Here is a 15,482-nt window from a genome sequence, read left to right on the forward strand (position 1 = left end):
ATGAATCATGAATTTTACTGTAGACAATTTTTATTGTAGACAACCATAGACAATTTTTCTTGCATGTGTGCATCAAAGAAATATTGACAGAAATATGCTACGAATTTATTGCGTTAAGCCATGCAGTTATACCAACATGTGTGTAACAGCAGTCACGTCGACCTGGAGAATTTGCCTGCGTTGGCAAGCGTCACATTGAAATCACCCTCAAATTTCATGAACTTTGAGGAATCCGGAGCGTCGGGAGTTGTACTTCCAACAATGCATGACTGGGATTCATGTGTTTGTAAATGCCTACACTCTGCCAATATTCCTGAAATTCACCACACGATTGGCGAGAGAGCTACAACGAATGCCACGAATCCCAAAATTCATTTAACAGCAGAGAACCCATGCAAGGCTTACGTGACTGCAGGTTTCACATAAGAACAAAAGAGTATGTGTGTTTGGGATTCACGAGTTGGTACGAGTTAGACTGTATGGAATTCATGTGTTGGTAACATAATAACTACATGGTTTCCTGATACTTCTGAAATGTGTTGCAGTTGGCTATGCATCTACAAAAAAAAAAAAAATGCTATGGATCAACAGCAGAGAACCCATGCAAGTGTGACGTGAATGAAGTTATCACGTCTGAAACTAAACAAACAACACGACTTCAGACTTTCAGACGTGAAAACTTCATTCACGACTGAAAGAAACAAACAACACAACTCTGACACAGAGCAGAAGCAACCCACGCTATTGAATTGAAGAACAGACTTTAATGAGAGAGAGAGAAAAAAAAAGGAGAAAGAAAGGAAGGAAACACTTCTACCACCCCGCTTAAGCGTAGTAATTGAGGTTGGCCTTTTTCTTGGCCTGCACTTCCATGATAGCGTCCATGTAGTCCTCGTGCGTCACTTTTTCACCGCCCCGCCGGAGCGCAATCATGCCCGCTTCGACGCAGACCGCCTTGCACTGGGCGCCGTTGAAGTCGTCCGTGCAACGGGCCAACTCCTCGAAGTTGACGTCCTTGTCGAAGTTCATCTTGCGCGAGTGAATCTGCATTATGCGCGCCCGGGCCTCCTCGTTGGGGTGCGGGAACTCGATCTTCCGGTCCAGCCGACCGGACCTGAGCAGGGCCGGGTCCAGGATGTCAACCCGGTTGGTGGCCGCGATCACCTTGATGTCCGCGCTCGAGCTGAAACCGTCGAGCTGGTTGAGAAGCTCGAGCATGGTACGCTGGACCTCCCTGTCCCCCGCTTTCTCGGAGTCGAAACGCTTCGTTCCGATGGCGTCCAGTTCGTCGATGAAGATGATGGCGGGCGCCTTCTCCTTGGCCAGCGCGAAGGCGTCCCTGACAAGCTTGGCTCCGTCGCCGATGAACATCTGGACCAGCTGGGGGCCGGCCAGTTTGAGGAAGGTGGACTTGGTCTGCGCGGCGCAGGCGCGGGCCATTAAAGTCTTTCCCGTTCCGGGAGGTCCGTAGAGGAGGACGCCCTTGGGAGGACTGATGCCGAGGTTGACGAACTTCTCCTTGTGGGTCATGGGCAGGACGACGGCCTCGACCAGCTCCTGGATCTGTTTGTCGAGGCCGCCGATGTCGCTGTACTGCTCGGTAGGTCGCTCGTCCACCTCCATGGCTTTGACGCGCGAGTCATACTCCTGCGGAAGAGTCTCGAGGATGAGGTACGAGTCCTTGTTGACGCCGACCAGGTCTCCCGGCCGCAGTTTCTCGGCGTCGACCAGGCCGATGACTGGCAGAAAGTAGGTCTGCCGCGTGGACGTCTTGATGACGGCGCACTTGCCCTTGCGAAGCGAGTCGAGGTCCACGTTGGCGCCGTCCTCTTCGCCCAGCTCCTGCGGGTCGACGTCGAGCAGCTCGATGACGTTGGAGACGAGGTAAGGGAGCGTCTTGTTGACTTTGATCTTCTCGTTGTTCTCCTTGATCTTCTCCTTCTGCGCCTGCAGTTCGTGCGAGATGCGCATCACCTCGCTCTTCATGATCTTGATCTCGTTGTCCAGCAGCCTCGTCCGGCTGATGACCTCGTCGGCGGACATCCGTAGCACCTCTTCGCCGAGAGAATCATCGTCTTGCCAGAGAGCTTTGTCGTCCAGTGTAGGTGGGGCAGCCATCTTTACTCGCCGGTGCTCGCCAAACAAAAAATTTTCGCGATTCACACTGATGTCTACGACGATAGGATGTTGCTAGCTTCACGGCTTTTGGTGGTTGCGCTGTTCCGTGGTGTTTGCAGTCCCGTCAAGAGTGTCGCAGCCATGGCAAAGCACCGTGCCGTAACGTAAATATTGAAGACCAGCGCTTAATTTAAAGGCATACTATTTGTTACAGTCTTGTAGCGTTGTAAACCATGGAGTTAAAATTTGTAAGCGACCGGAAAAGGTTACAATAAAGGTTTCGGTTTCAGTTTCGTATCGAGCTTATTGTCATTGAACTGAAATTTACGGCAAATACTAAAACATCACCTGAGATTGCTTAGAAAAGCTTAACGAACAATCTTGTGTCCTATTTAAGGGCATTTTGCGAGGGCAGTCATTGTAGGTGTTATGTGAGAGTCTGCGAAGAACATAAACATCATATGACGTACTCGTTTACTTATTCCAGCTTATTGCAGTTAGTATTTACAAAGTATCCTTAATTATGCGGGTTTGTCATGCTAGTGGAACCCCACTTTGACATTCATGTTGCAGGGATGTCGTTTCACGTATGTTACACGCGGGCGTACCTTCCCGCATTTCGAAGACCTTTTATAATTTATGGTGTGATAATTTTCAACGCAGTGCACGTCTTCCCAACCACGCTGTAATGTGCCATTTGTCACATATCCTTTCTCTGAAACTTCCTCGACAGGAAATTTATGCGTCACAAACCGATGCGGCACAGGCCAGGCACTTCCGAAGGCACGTGGGCTAGCCGTTATTCCAGGAACTGTTGTTTCGATCAGCACATATATGTTCTCGTGAAAAACGACGCCGATTCCTGTGAAGTAAAGCAAGATCTATACCACCACAAAAGATCCTCCCAGACAAGACAAAATACGGCGGCATAAGTAAACCGTTTTCGATGATTGATTATGTCCTCCCGGAAGAATAATCAGGAGTAATCACCCGGACGAATTGTCAGGTGGGTCGAAGAGCTTGTGCGCGTTTGGTTAACTCAACCGCGCCTTTTTCTTTACCTTTGCACCAACGCTGGCCCGGGTCCCTAGTATATCAGTTCCCTTGAACTTCAGTGTTTTGTTCGCCGATTGTGCGGTTTTTGCCGTTCGCAACAACGCGCGCTCGGTCACTTTATCGCTTCCGTGTAGTGTCGGCGGCAGCCGTGTAGACGGCGCGCCGTTACCACAGACTCAATCCGAAAACGTCAGGAAACATGGCTGCCGTGTGGCCTAGGGACGAATTTCGGGTGCACCGTAGATCGCCGAGCAAGCGACGTAACGGGACGTGCGGGCGCCCCGGAATCTCGACGAAGAACCCTTCGTTGCGTCGCCGCTGAGTGTCACGATGCTGCGTGGACGATACGGATAGGAAAACTTGGCCGCCGGAGCGCGCTTCCTGCAAGCTCGGCCGTCGTTGCTGTGTGTGTGCGTGTGTGTTTGTGTGTGTGTGTGTGGATCGGTGACATTTTGGAAAACACTGGCCTCCCCTGAAAGCCGAAAGGAGATACGCTGCGGCGAGCGAAAAACGCAGGAGCGAGCAGCTTCGCGACGAAATGCCGCGCGGCCGAGCTGACCCGTGGAACGTAAGCCTAACGTGGTAAGTAGCACCCCCTTCTTACTTTCACTTTTTTTTTTTTTTTTTTCGTCTTCCCGTTTCTTATCCGTGAAATTCGCGTGTCGTGCCACTTCCTTTTTTTTTTTCTGTTCTCCCGCGAGCTAATAACCGTCGATGGTCTAAAGAAACCTCGGAGCTATGGTTGCGGTTAAACGGATTGCGGTGCGATCAGCGCTTTTTTTCTTGAAGAGGCGTGGCTGTTTGCGGGCGAAGCCAACGGCGCAGGGTCAAGCGGCCGACGACGATCGTGTTGATTATGTATTCCGCTGTCTGCAGTTTACGTTTCTCGCGACATTTTGTGCACCGATTTTTTATAATTTTTTTTTCGTCCCTAGCCTGTCCAATCCCTCGCGGAACTTCCTAGGAATGCTATTGTCTTGACTGTTTCGGTAAAATACGCCAGAGACGTGGCGACCGCGAGAAATATCGGTATCGCGCCACCCGCCACCAACGGTGTACGGAAACACCTGACGCTTTTCTCTGTGGACGACGCAGGATTTGCGAGCTTTCGCGTGTTTCTTTTTGCGCGACTACCTCGCTACCGTGTTTTTGTGGATCGCTTTCGCGAAAGCAGCGTTGTGTTTTTTCCGGTGGCCTGTGTACTTCGGAAGGTGCGTTTTTCGGTGCGAAAGATGTATCTGCAACGAAACGCTTCTTTTTTTGGAGGATATTGTATATGTATACTTGCCCGAAGCCTCCCCTCCCCCCCAAAAGAAAACATCGATGATGCGACACACATGATGATTCTCGGCGATCCCTGCTCGGTACCTTTTATTTTGCAAGCGTCGCTGTGGCGTCTTGGTTTATCGAATCGGCAAAGGTGCGATCAAAGGTATGAGCGTTTTAGCGGACGCGAAGTTGCTGTCCTTTTAGGCCTAGGCGGTTTGTCTGTGCTTAAAGCCGGATTATATTTTGACCCGGTTTCTCGGGGGTGTTTCTGGCGGCAGAAGAACAGAACGGGTCGCGATCGTGTTGCTTACCGCGGAACGAAGAAAAAAATAATAATAAATCGATTCGGTGTGTTTGTTTTCTATCGTTTCGGCTTCGAAGCGTATATATGCTCCTGCTTGGCGCGTGTTTATTCCTCAAGTCGGCACTGTTGTTGGGGTTGTTGCGAGGGTGGTTAAATTTAGGAACGCTGCCGGGGAGCCGTTTTGTTCAGCAGGTTTCTCATTTCCGGTTGTCCTTGCCTTTTGCATGGTGTGGCGTTGTTGGCGCTCATTCGATCAGTCACCGACCAAGTGGGGGTAGTCGTCGTGAATCTGGGTCGATTACGCGGGCACTGAGTTGATAATGTTGCCACGGAGGAGTAATTCACCCGTTGCAACGGGAACGTAGCTAACGTGTCGGGGCACGTTTCAGCGGCTCGTTCTGTTTTTCGAGTACGCGTTGAGGCTTAAGAGGCGATAAGGGCATTCCGGAGATATCGGATGTCGTGAGCTTTCCACTGAAGTAACTTCTTGTTCTGCGGGTTCTTTTTTTCTTTAAGAAAAGAGAAGCTCGTTTCCAACTGCCGAAATAGATAGTTACCGCTTCGGGTATGATGATACCGTGTATAATGATTCGAATTTGTGTACCGCCGATATTTTATTTGTCCGAGGCATTACAACTAACGCTGGAACGCGTTGCTAAATTAATCCCATGCCTTGGTGACTCAGTCGTCGTTTGCAAATTTGTTTTTCTTTCTTTTTTTCATCTTTAAATCGATTTTTTTTTTATGCTAACCGATTCTCCCGCAACGTTGGCTCCGTTGCAACGCAGGCATACACGGCAGTGAAACAAGCTTGCGGTTTCTTGCTTTTCTTGCTTCTGCAAGTGATGTTTGGTTAACACTGCTTGGTTAAAAGCAACGCCATTGGTTGCATTTGGTTTAGTTATCACTTTATAGGTGGAATTGCTCTCATTTTAGTTAGCCCAATCTTTCTTTTAAAATAATATTTCATTGAAACTGATTTTGGATGGAGGGGAGGAGGGTTGGGGGGGGGGGGGGGGGGCAGTTGACGGAGAATTTGGACGGTCGCACGGTATCGGTGTCTAAAAAAAATTTTTTTTTCACTTGCGTCATGCCCTATGCGCGATGGAAGGCATTATTTTATTTTTATTTATTATTTTATTTTTTTTATTTTGCTTGACGCGCGCTAGTATTGAGGCGGCTTTTATTTCGTCACAGTGGCCGACTTTTTGTTTTTTCGTTGCGACGATTGATTTTAGGAAAGCGGTGAGAACGGGAGCTATTGTCGCGTGCTTTCGAAACAGTAATTTCGCGGAAGGCATTTACAGCAACTTATATTCATCTTGAGAACAAAAAGCGCCGAGGGGGGAAGGGGGGGGGGGGGGGGGGCATAAGCTGTTCATTCTCAATTTATTCTTTCTGTTCGACTCTTAATTATGTAGCTGTAAGTACTACGCATTTGTTTTCCCGAATCATTCTTTGCAAAACACCGCCTGGGTGTGCCGCGCGTGTTCTTTCAATTTAAAATCGAGAATAGTGTGAGTAAAATAATAAGGATAAATAAAAAGAAGACTTCAAAAGCACCGCTTCACTGATTTTGCCTAGATTTTACCTCGTACTACTTTTTCTTTTTTCTTCAGTACATCGGCTGTTGTGTTTTCAGCCGCTGGAATGATTGCCTTTTCCCGCTCAGCGACTTGCCCAGTAATTCCAACTGGTTGTCTCGCAACATCACTTTTTTTTAAACTTTTTTTAAAGCTTCACCGGAAATCCCGCAGGACTATGCCTGTTCGTTTTTTAAGTAACCGTATTTATTTCTTCTTTTTCTGCGTTTTAGTGCACATTCGACAATGCTGTTAATTTTGATGCGTGGTTTATGATTCTCAAATTGACCCTTTACCCATTCTTTGTCTTTATTTTTTTTTTCAATTCCACATTTACTTTTTGCTGTCTTCCCTTTAACATCTTTCATTCAGAGTTAGTCCCCCTATGTTTATATTTCCTAGGCAGTGATAGTAAAATGATTCATTGTGGTATGTCTCCTCTGTGCTTTAGCCAACTTAGGTTTCCCTTATTCAAATACTTGTAAAATGCAAAAACGCTCTTATATAAGACAACTGCTGGACCTATTTGAATAAAACTTGTGTCATTTTAGAGTGATGGCTAAATTCTAGCGACTATAATAAGCGGGATCCTAATTTCTGGACTCAACTTTTTTACAAAGATTACCGAAGAAAACAAACGTGAAGTTTACAAATCGGTAACTTGGCGGGGAAAAAAAGAAAGAGACATTGCGGTTCTGTACATTGCATCTATTGGAGAATCTGACGTGGAAAAATGGTAATGAGTTGCACAGCTTAAATCGTTATGTTTATAAAGTTTTACAAAAGTTCTACTCAGAATTATTTGTGGTAATTACAGAGTGGTGCATAAGAAATCAATTTTGCCCACTTTAGATGTTATAATAGGTACAGTTTAGTAGAATTTCGATATCATTTTTCATTGTTCAGTTGCACAGGTGGCAGTGATGGTAGTGGCGTGCTGCATAGCGCAGTCTACCGCAGTTACCACGGGGTGCCACAACAAGCCCTTTCTCTGTCACGACACTTAACTTTTGGCCGGATTCGAATGATCGCATTAGTGTTTTGTGGAACGATATGCGTCTAGGAAGACATCTTCTGCTCCTCCTACTACTTCTCTGTCGTCTGCCGAGTCGTTCCAAGTTCAAGCACACTGTCCTAAAGCAGTGACGTCCTTCAAGGACTAGGTCCGGCCACAGGCTAACAACGTTAAAGACACACTTAACCTTTGTAGCTTTGTAACCTTGAGCTTTGCATGCGAAGCTTTTATAGCCAGTTTCGCTCCTCCGACCGACTTCACCAAATAGACGTCATCATCATTTCAAGTTATTATTCACTCTCTGTCGTCTGCCAGCTGATCCACCAAGCTGGATGCATACCAACTACCGCCACTATCTGTCTTGCTTGCGACTACTAGACAGTTGTAGGACCTGCGCTTAACACCGTCAAAACCAACTTCAACAGCCTCTTCCGCATTTAGCCATCACAGTTGGTCAAATTATCGCGAAATGGTGGCGCAGGTTAATGCACTGCTACTGTCGTGTCTGTCTTGTTGTACAATGTGTTTTTGCTTTACTAGAACTAATGAAAAATAAAAAGGAAGGAACTGGTACTTTGTGGGTAAATGTCGCAAGGCTTTCAGCATATCTTCTGTGGTTGTCCCGGGCTGCTCGAAATATTTCTTTTAGTGGGTTTATGTGTACCTCATACCGTTGACCATATGGTCGCTTAGTGCAAAAAAATGGAGTGACGGGGTCACGGGCGCTATGCGACCATATATGGTCAACGGTATGACATGAACCGACTAGCCCAGTAACAAGTTTTATTATGAATACCTGTGCCACATGGGGGACGTTGATGCCATTAGGTGTCAAAGACCTAATGTCATTATATTGTAGGTCGTCATTGTACCGTAGGTCCTAATGTTATTACATTAACTTTGCAGCTACGCTAGCAGTTTTAATGACATTAAACATAAGAATGATAATAGTGTCAGTGAATGCAGTCAGTTGGCTTACCAATTGCAATGTAATTTTTAAAATGTCAAGTCAGTCGTGCTTATACAAAAAAAAAAAAGAAACTCAGAAACATGAGATGGGTGGCGACGCTGCCTTAATTGAAGTTCCTGCACCAGTTCACTGTGACGTCGTAGATTTGGACAGCATCTGCTGCTCAGGCTTAGTTAATTTCTTTATTGGTAAAGGTAGGCTACATTGAATTCCAAGGACTGGATTTAGTAAGTTCCGAGGACACTTAGTGTGCTCCGTGGCCCAACTATTGAATGATGCTTCGAAATACATAATGTCACACTGACATGCCAGCACTGCGGGTTTCAGTTTCAGCATGAAATTAAAGAACACGGAACTTTAAACATCATTTTCTCTTTGAATGATCGATCTCTTAATGCGAAATTTACTAAAATAACGATTTGGAAGAATACTTTATCAGCCTGAACTGGTTTAGTGATTCTCTTTTAGTGGCCCTTTAATGCTGTTTTTTATGCCTGTGTGGCACTGACTTGTTAGCAATTAACATCATTGTAATGTACTGAATTGCTCGAGCATATGTTTCTATTTAGTGTCTCTTGTAAAGAGAGACTGATCGGTCTGAGTAACGCATTTACTGCCTGGGGGGGGGGGGGGGGGGGGAGAGGAGAAACTTTCGGAAATGTCAAGCATACATAGTGCTTCCTAACTATAGTATTTAGGCCAGTTTTGCTAACTGCAGACAGGTGATATTGCAAAATGACATGAAAGCATAGGACAGATAGTGGTGGCATTTTTTTATTTTATTTTTTATTTACAAAGAAGGTTCTTCGGGTTTCACCAACTGTAGCATTTATCGACTCTTTCTAGTTTATTGTCAGTAATTGAACTTGGCAATTCTCTTAACCATTTAGTGCAGGGGAAAAGAAAAGCTCATGTCCGTGAAAAAAAAAAATGCATGTCTGTGACATCACGCTGATGCAAAGTCACGCAGTGTTGCACTTTAGGCAGGAGAAGTAGGCTGTCAGCTGCGAGTTTATCCGCTAATAGTTTGGCATTTATTTCATCTGGCATGTACTGAGAGCACTCCAGACATCTCCAATGTGTAATGCTTGCCTATATAAACATCTATAATGCTCGCTTATTCTATGAACAGCGTGAAAGACGCATAACAGTGAGCAGACGACGCATGCCCTGTCCGTTCATTCTCTCGTCTGCCTCTCACATTGCTCTGAGCACTATAGATTACAACCAACCAGCACTACTCAGGAGGTTAGTCGTCCTTATTGCTTGTGTTTACTTTGTGTTTATGGTTTTAAGATTGGGCCGATAATGAATCTAATGCTTGCTCGTCGGCACTCATTGTTTCTTTTATTCACCGATTCCCATTGTCATGCTGGTTTCACGTTACACCTTGTACAAGCCAGCCTGCATGAGCATGTTCCCACATTACACTGCATACTCGTTATTCTTGGCATTATCAGGCAGTGTAGAACCGTCAGTGTCGGTTCTACACTGCCTACCAGTAATCAGTGTGAGAAAAAAAAAGGTTTAAAAAATGATGTCTCACTTAAGCCTCTTTCGTTAAGCCTAAGCCAGTAAGCCAATTCATTCAGGGGTAACACACTTCAGTCATTCAAGTTACGCAAGCCTCTGACGCGCGTGTAAAGAAAAGATGAAACACGTGCAACTGAACCGGAAGAAAAGAGAGGTGCTGAATGATGCGGAAATAGCAAATGCACATAAAGATGACAGATTACCTGTGGAAACCACTTCAATCATTCCGACAGCCCCCGTGGAACAAACGCGTCCATTCGGTCGGCGGGCAGCACGTCGCTGACAGATGGGCGATAGTGACAGCAGAAAAGAAAAGGGACCTGTCAGGACGCATGTTTGATTCAACTGTGTGGAGCCAGAGTTGATTGTGACACTTCTCTCGCCCGGCTTTAATTATTTACCTTCCTCTCTTGTTCTTTAATTTCTTTCTGCGCCTACTACTCTATCATCAAGCAGCATTGACCTGCGAACGAACACCGCTAACGTCAAGAACTATAGCAAGCTTGAAAAGCTTGTACAGATTAATTTTGGAAACGGGCACATAGAGCAAGTCAAGGTAAAGGTGCAAGTGACCTGCACGTTTGTATTTTGCTGTCGCAATACCTTCTTTGGTGTTTCATTGAAGGGGCACCGAAGGAAAAATATTAGGCCAACGTAGGTCAGTAGATTATTTGTCTACAAGTGTACCGTTGGTTTCTGTATGCCAGCACATGACTTTGTCACGTAGAAATATGCCACCAAAGGTCCCACTGCTGCTTCAATTTGAATCGCTCACACCAAAATGAATGGGTTGACGTAATGCTCCATGTGACCTCCCTCTCTGGCGCTCTCTGTGAATCGGGGGGGCGTCATAGAGAGGGCGCTACTGTTTAATAGACAGTGCTGATGTCACGAGAGATACCGCTGTGTTTTGGTTTCACTTCTGCTTAAGCGAGCACTTTAGCCTGGCCACCTTGTGTAACTCTACGCCACCGTGACGTCGTCCTTCTGTATATAATAAAGGATCACGTAGCTGGCCAGCAGTCACACCGTGAACCTCAGAAGCGTCTCACTCGTTCCTCTCGCCCGGTGCCTCTGCATTTGGGGCTTCTCGTTGTTCGGGTGGCCCAACGGTCGCCTGTCACCTCGCTATGCCGGCACTGGCGTGCCATTTTTCCGATACCACAGAGGTCATAGTCCAAGAATGATGATGCCACATTGATTTCTTTTCATTTTCGTTGCTTTCTCACCTACAAAAGCTCTGTTCTCGCTTTGAATAATGAATTTGTTATTACACACGCCTTATCTTTGTCTAGTATGAACTTACAACTGTATTGTACATGCTGTGCCATTGTGAATAGAAACTTCAGATTTCCATTTGAGGCTCGATATTTTTCTTGTCTTGATTTAATATCTTTAAAAGCAAAGGAAAGATCCAACAGAGGGATTTCTTAGCACGAGAACTACACGGTAAAAAGCTGTAAGAGATGTTTGTACTCGCACATTTACAGGAACTGCTATTTGAACACAAATTAAAAGTGTGCACAGTTGCCTCATGCATCCGTTGTTCACTTATGTAAACAGCAGATGTAAACTAGATCATGTTGTGTTCTTTTCAATGAATTATTTCATAATTTTATTTCAGTCCTATGGGCGACACGTGCCTCAGTGTAGGAGACTTGAATTAACCTCTAAATTCATGAGCTCTCGTAAATCGGTCTGAAATTGTTGATGGTCTGTGATCACCACTGTCAATGAGCTTTTACCAGCCCTGGTGCATTTAAAAGAATTTGCAAACCTACTGCTATGGAGAACATGGAATCAAGCTATGCTGTTAGATTATCGTTTTATAAACCTTGGAACCTTGCATAGTTTGTTTAATGGCAAGAGGATGACTAATGGGGATACTCAATCTATAAATTAAAACGCGAAAAATTCCAAAACTACTTCAGTGCATCATTTTGTCTTCAGGTTCACCTGTACTTGTAATAGCTGCTTAAGTCAGGCTCCAAAACGTACACTTGAGGCTACTTCATGCTCATAAGCTGGCTACGGAGTAATCACACATCGCACTCGATGTAAATTAGGCATAACAGGCATTCTGGTCAGTGATCTTCTGTTCATGTTTCAATTTATGCTGATGATACATTTGGCTGGTCGCTTCCAAGCGCCCCAGAGTGCCTTGGCAAGGCGCCTTACATTTGGCTGGTCAAAGTCAAGTGTTTGGAACACATTTCCGTGGTCCTTCAGAGTCCCGCATTCCGGCTGAGAGCGCCTTCGAGTTGCTCTCAACTTCAGCCCGAGAGTGCTACTGGTATCCGGCCGGTCAGGTGGCTTCTGTCATGGCGGTAGCAGTGGGTTGTGCATCTTGTTCGTCCGCCACGTCTGCTTATAGCAGGAGTGCTCACATGCCTCCGCTCCCGGTTGCGTTGAAGACTGGCCAAACATTTCGCTCTGGCACATTTTCGCAAGTTTCAGGTTAAAGTGGGCTTTGCATTGTTGCAATCCAAATTTGAGCACGGCGGGAGCCATTCAAATGTGCCATTGCTTGCAGAGAAAATTGCTGTTAGAAAGGCAGTGCAATTCTTCCGTACTTGAGATATAATGCGATGCAGCTGTGAGAAGAGGGCAGCGAATGACAACCTTTGTTGGTAAAGCAGCATTACAGTCCGAGAATAACCCGCCGTTTTGCTTAGATGAGTGAAGGTTTTCAATTATGATTAGATGGACTTCACATAAAGGTCCATTGATTATTGAAGCCATTAAAAAAGAATCTTAGAATGTCTTGAATGGCAGTAGAACCCCATTAATACTTTTTTTTTTGTGAGGGATCACGAAAAAGCAATGTAGCGCCCCGTAAAACATTATTCTCCACTTTTGCTGTGGAGAATGGCAAATTTTACTTGTGCCTCTACCTATCCTGTCTTTCGCTTCTAACTTATCTAATCTAGCTTCTTTTACCTATTTAGTTATTTATTTTTCTGTATTTTGAATGAACTTAAGGAAAGGGGGGGCTAGGTGATTTATATAAATACACTTGCTTCAAAACTTAGTTAAAAGTAGCATGTACACAGCATCACAATGGTATCATATATAAACAAATGAGTTGTGGCGCGAGGAAAGAAGGAAAACCATGATGTCATATATCTAGATTTTTCTCAGGTCTACATTGTAATAATAGAGGCTTTCATAGGGAATAATATCATTATACTAACATAAATAGGAAGCAGAACAACTCAAGCTAGCCGAGAATAAGTAGACACATGACCAAGTAGTCTAGGAAGTGCGTCTAATACTGCGAAAACATTCTCAGTTCCAAGAAATGCGTAAAGTGTGCGTTGAAAACAAGATGGATGTGTAATCGTTGACTATATCTTGTGGTTACACATACCATTCTCTTATTGACGATATTTGTGACGAGATTAAGTAATTTCTCGGTGTGAGGATATGTCACGTAGCCCTTGCCAGTCCTTCACATTTTGATTAAATCTCCATGGAAAGTATTCGGTAACCACGAGAGCTCTTGGGGGTGTAGTCGGCGTGTGTGTCTGTTTTTGACAGGGGAGATCTCACAGGTTTGATATCAACTGCGGTGTGTTCTTCTTATCTGTCTTTCGTAAACATTTTACTTCGCCATCGCAGCGATAACGCAGTGGTTACTATTGTTGGGGATCAACTACAAGATAAGATAAGGGGACAGCTTATGGTGTTCGACTACGATGACACCAAACAAAGCAGCTGTAAGTTTCCTGTAGTGTCGATTGCTCTAGGAAGTGCCACTACCTGCAGGCCAGTGGGAACGCATCGAGGAACTCTTGTGCGCACACTGACACGTGGTCTGCGCTGCAAATAGTACTCAACGTGCTTTGGCCACTCTACTTATCTGCGGCTTATCGGCACAACTTCAGAGGTTGCCTTCGTGTCCGCAACACTTGCTTTTGCTTTGAGTGGGAGATGGGAACGGCACGGCATTTCATGGACAGGAAATTTTGCAGGAGCTTGACGCTGAACATCCCGCTGTAAACGTAGTGTAAGTGAGATGGATCTGTGCTGCTTTTGCCTCCCAAGATTCCTCTCAACTTTCATATGCGCGTTTGTTGTTGTAGTAGTAGTAACAGTAGTATCAGATTGAATTGGATTTTTTTTTCTTTTCCTTTTTTTTTTCCAGCAGCCAGGCAGGCTGTAATGCCACAAAGGTGGTGGTGGTGGCGGTAATAGTATTAGTAGTAGTGGTAGTAGTAGTAGTAGTAGTAGTATCAGTTGTGTTTGATTGGCCTTTTTATACGTATTTAACAGAAAGAGGTTCTAAGTGTAATACTGAAAGTCATTAAGTACATGGAACGCGTGAACTGTGTTCTGCCATTTTGTTACTATAGCAGCTGTAAAAAGCTTGAAATGAAGTTCTTGTGATTTTTAACCATCTTTTTGATTATGCCGTCATCATCATTGACGTTGTGTAGACAGAAGACAGAAGTTCGAGCGAATGGTTACACATTGCAAGATTACAGGGGTGTAAATTTCAATTTTCAAAAAGCCGTTAACGATTGCATCAAGTGAGTCAAAATTAGCTGCCCCATCACTGTTTCAGTGGGAAACGGAGGTTGCTCTCAGGTCGATTATTAGCGAATAATGTGAAGATGTAATTCCAGTTTCCGAATGTACTATTGTGGGCAATTGAAACGTGAACAAACTAAGGCTTTGGAATACATTCTTTTGTTTGTGGTTTCGCCAGTACTTATAATATCAGTGAGATTTTAGCTTGTACACTTAGCGTGAGGCCTACGCTATCTTTGGTTACTGGATAAGCAGCAGTGTGAGATCTTGCTCTCGAGATATTACTTGTGAAGGTGTCTGACAGTAACCCCCCCTCCCCTTTCTTTTACTCTTCGACCATCAAGGAGGCCAGGAATCCGGGGTCACCATTGACGGCGCGGCGACTTGCGCGGTCCCCTTGACATGGAGTGCCCCCCGCGGGGCCTCCGGAGGGGCCGTCTCGTTCTAGGGGGCCGACCGCCGACGCTAGACCTCATCGAGAACCCGCTGTACGAGGGCGGACAGCCTCCCGTGCCCGCGCCGCGAACCCTCCCGCCGGCGCGGACGCAGCAGCAGAAGCAGCAACAGCAGCAAAAGCAGACACAGCAGACAACGGCCATGCACCACACCTACCCACCGCCATCCCAGCAGCCGTACGGCGGCTCGCGTGGGTCGTCTGTGCCATCCTCGATGTCGTCTGCCGTGGTGCCGACGGGTGCCGTGGGGGCAGACGACGACGTTGAAGTCCGACGGAGGCCCAAGCTGTCACGGAGTGAAACCATCAAGAGGTGGGTTAGAACCTTGGACCACTTCTGCGCAGTCAGATTAAAGCTTCAGAATCACACGATCACTGGGAGTCAAATAAATGGATCTGTGGTAAAGACTTATCAGAGACAGCTGGGAGACTGACGGTGCAAAGGCAGAGGTGGGGAATGCACACAATGATGTGTTAGTATAGTGTATAGAAATTATGAAAGATTGAGTGACGTTTACCACGAACACTGAATCAAGGCACGGCACTACAGAAGGACAAGAAAATATGAGGTTGGTGGCGCTTGCCACCAGTCCATTTCGAAAGCGATGCTTGTGTTTATGCATTCATTTCAGATGTTAAAGGAATTC

At 45.6% G+C, this 15,482-nt stretch overlaps 2 protein-coding genes across 2 annotated transcripts in view; one reads left to right on the forward strand and one right to left on the reverse strand.

Annotated features, from left to right (window-relative positions):
- Positions 1-744: 744 nt before the first annotated feature.
- LOC119453083 (26S proteasome regulatory subunit 6A-B) lies at positions 745-2,161 on the reverse strand. The gene has a single exon (XM_037715076.2). The coding sequence runs from the start codon at positions 2,116-2,118 to the stop codon at positions 826-828; it is 1,293 nt and encodes a 430-aa protein (XP_037571004.1). The 5' UTR covers positions 2,119-2,161; the 3' UTR covers positions 745-825.
- A 1,128-nt stretch (positions 2,162-3,289) lies between these two features.
- Positions 3,290-15,482, forward strand: part of LOC119453082 (inactive rhomboid protein 1-like) — a 45,374-nt gene continuing 33,181 nt past the window's right edge. The window contains 2 exon segments of the mRNA XM_037715075.2: positions 3,290-3,756; positions 14,726-15,148. Coding sequence (XP_037571003.1) covers positions 14,784-15,148 — 365 coding nt within the window. The 5' untranslated portion in view covers positions 3,290-3,756; positions 14,726-14,783.

The sequence above is a fragment of the Dermacentor silvarum genome, chromosome 5, assembly GCF_013339745.2.
Source record: "Dermacentor silvarum isolate Dsil-2018 chromosome 5, BIME_Dsil_1.4, whole genome shotgun sequence".
NCBI classification, from domain to species: Eukaryota; Metazoa; Arthropoda; class Arachnida; order Ixodida; family Ixodidae; genus Dermacentor; species Dermacentor silvarum.

Coding starts and splice junctions, on each gene's coding strand:
- LOC119453083 (XM_037715076.2), bottom strand. CDS start 2,118: ATGGCTGCCCCACCTACACTGGACGACAAAGCTCTCTGGCAAGACGAT.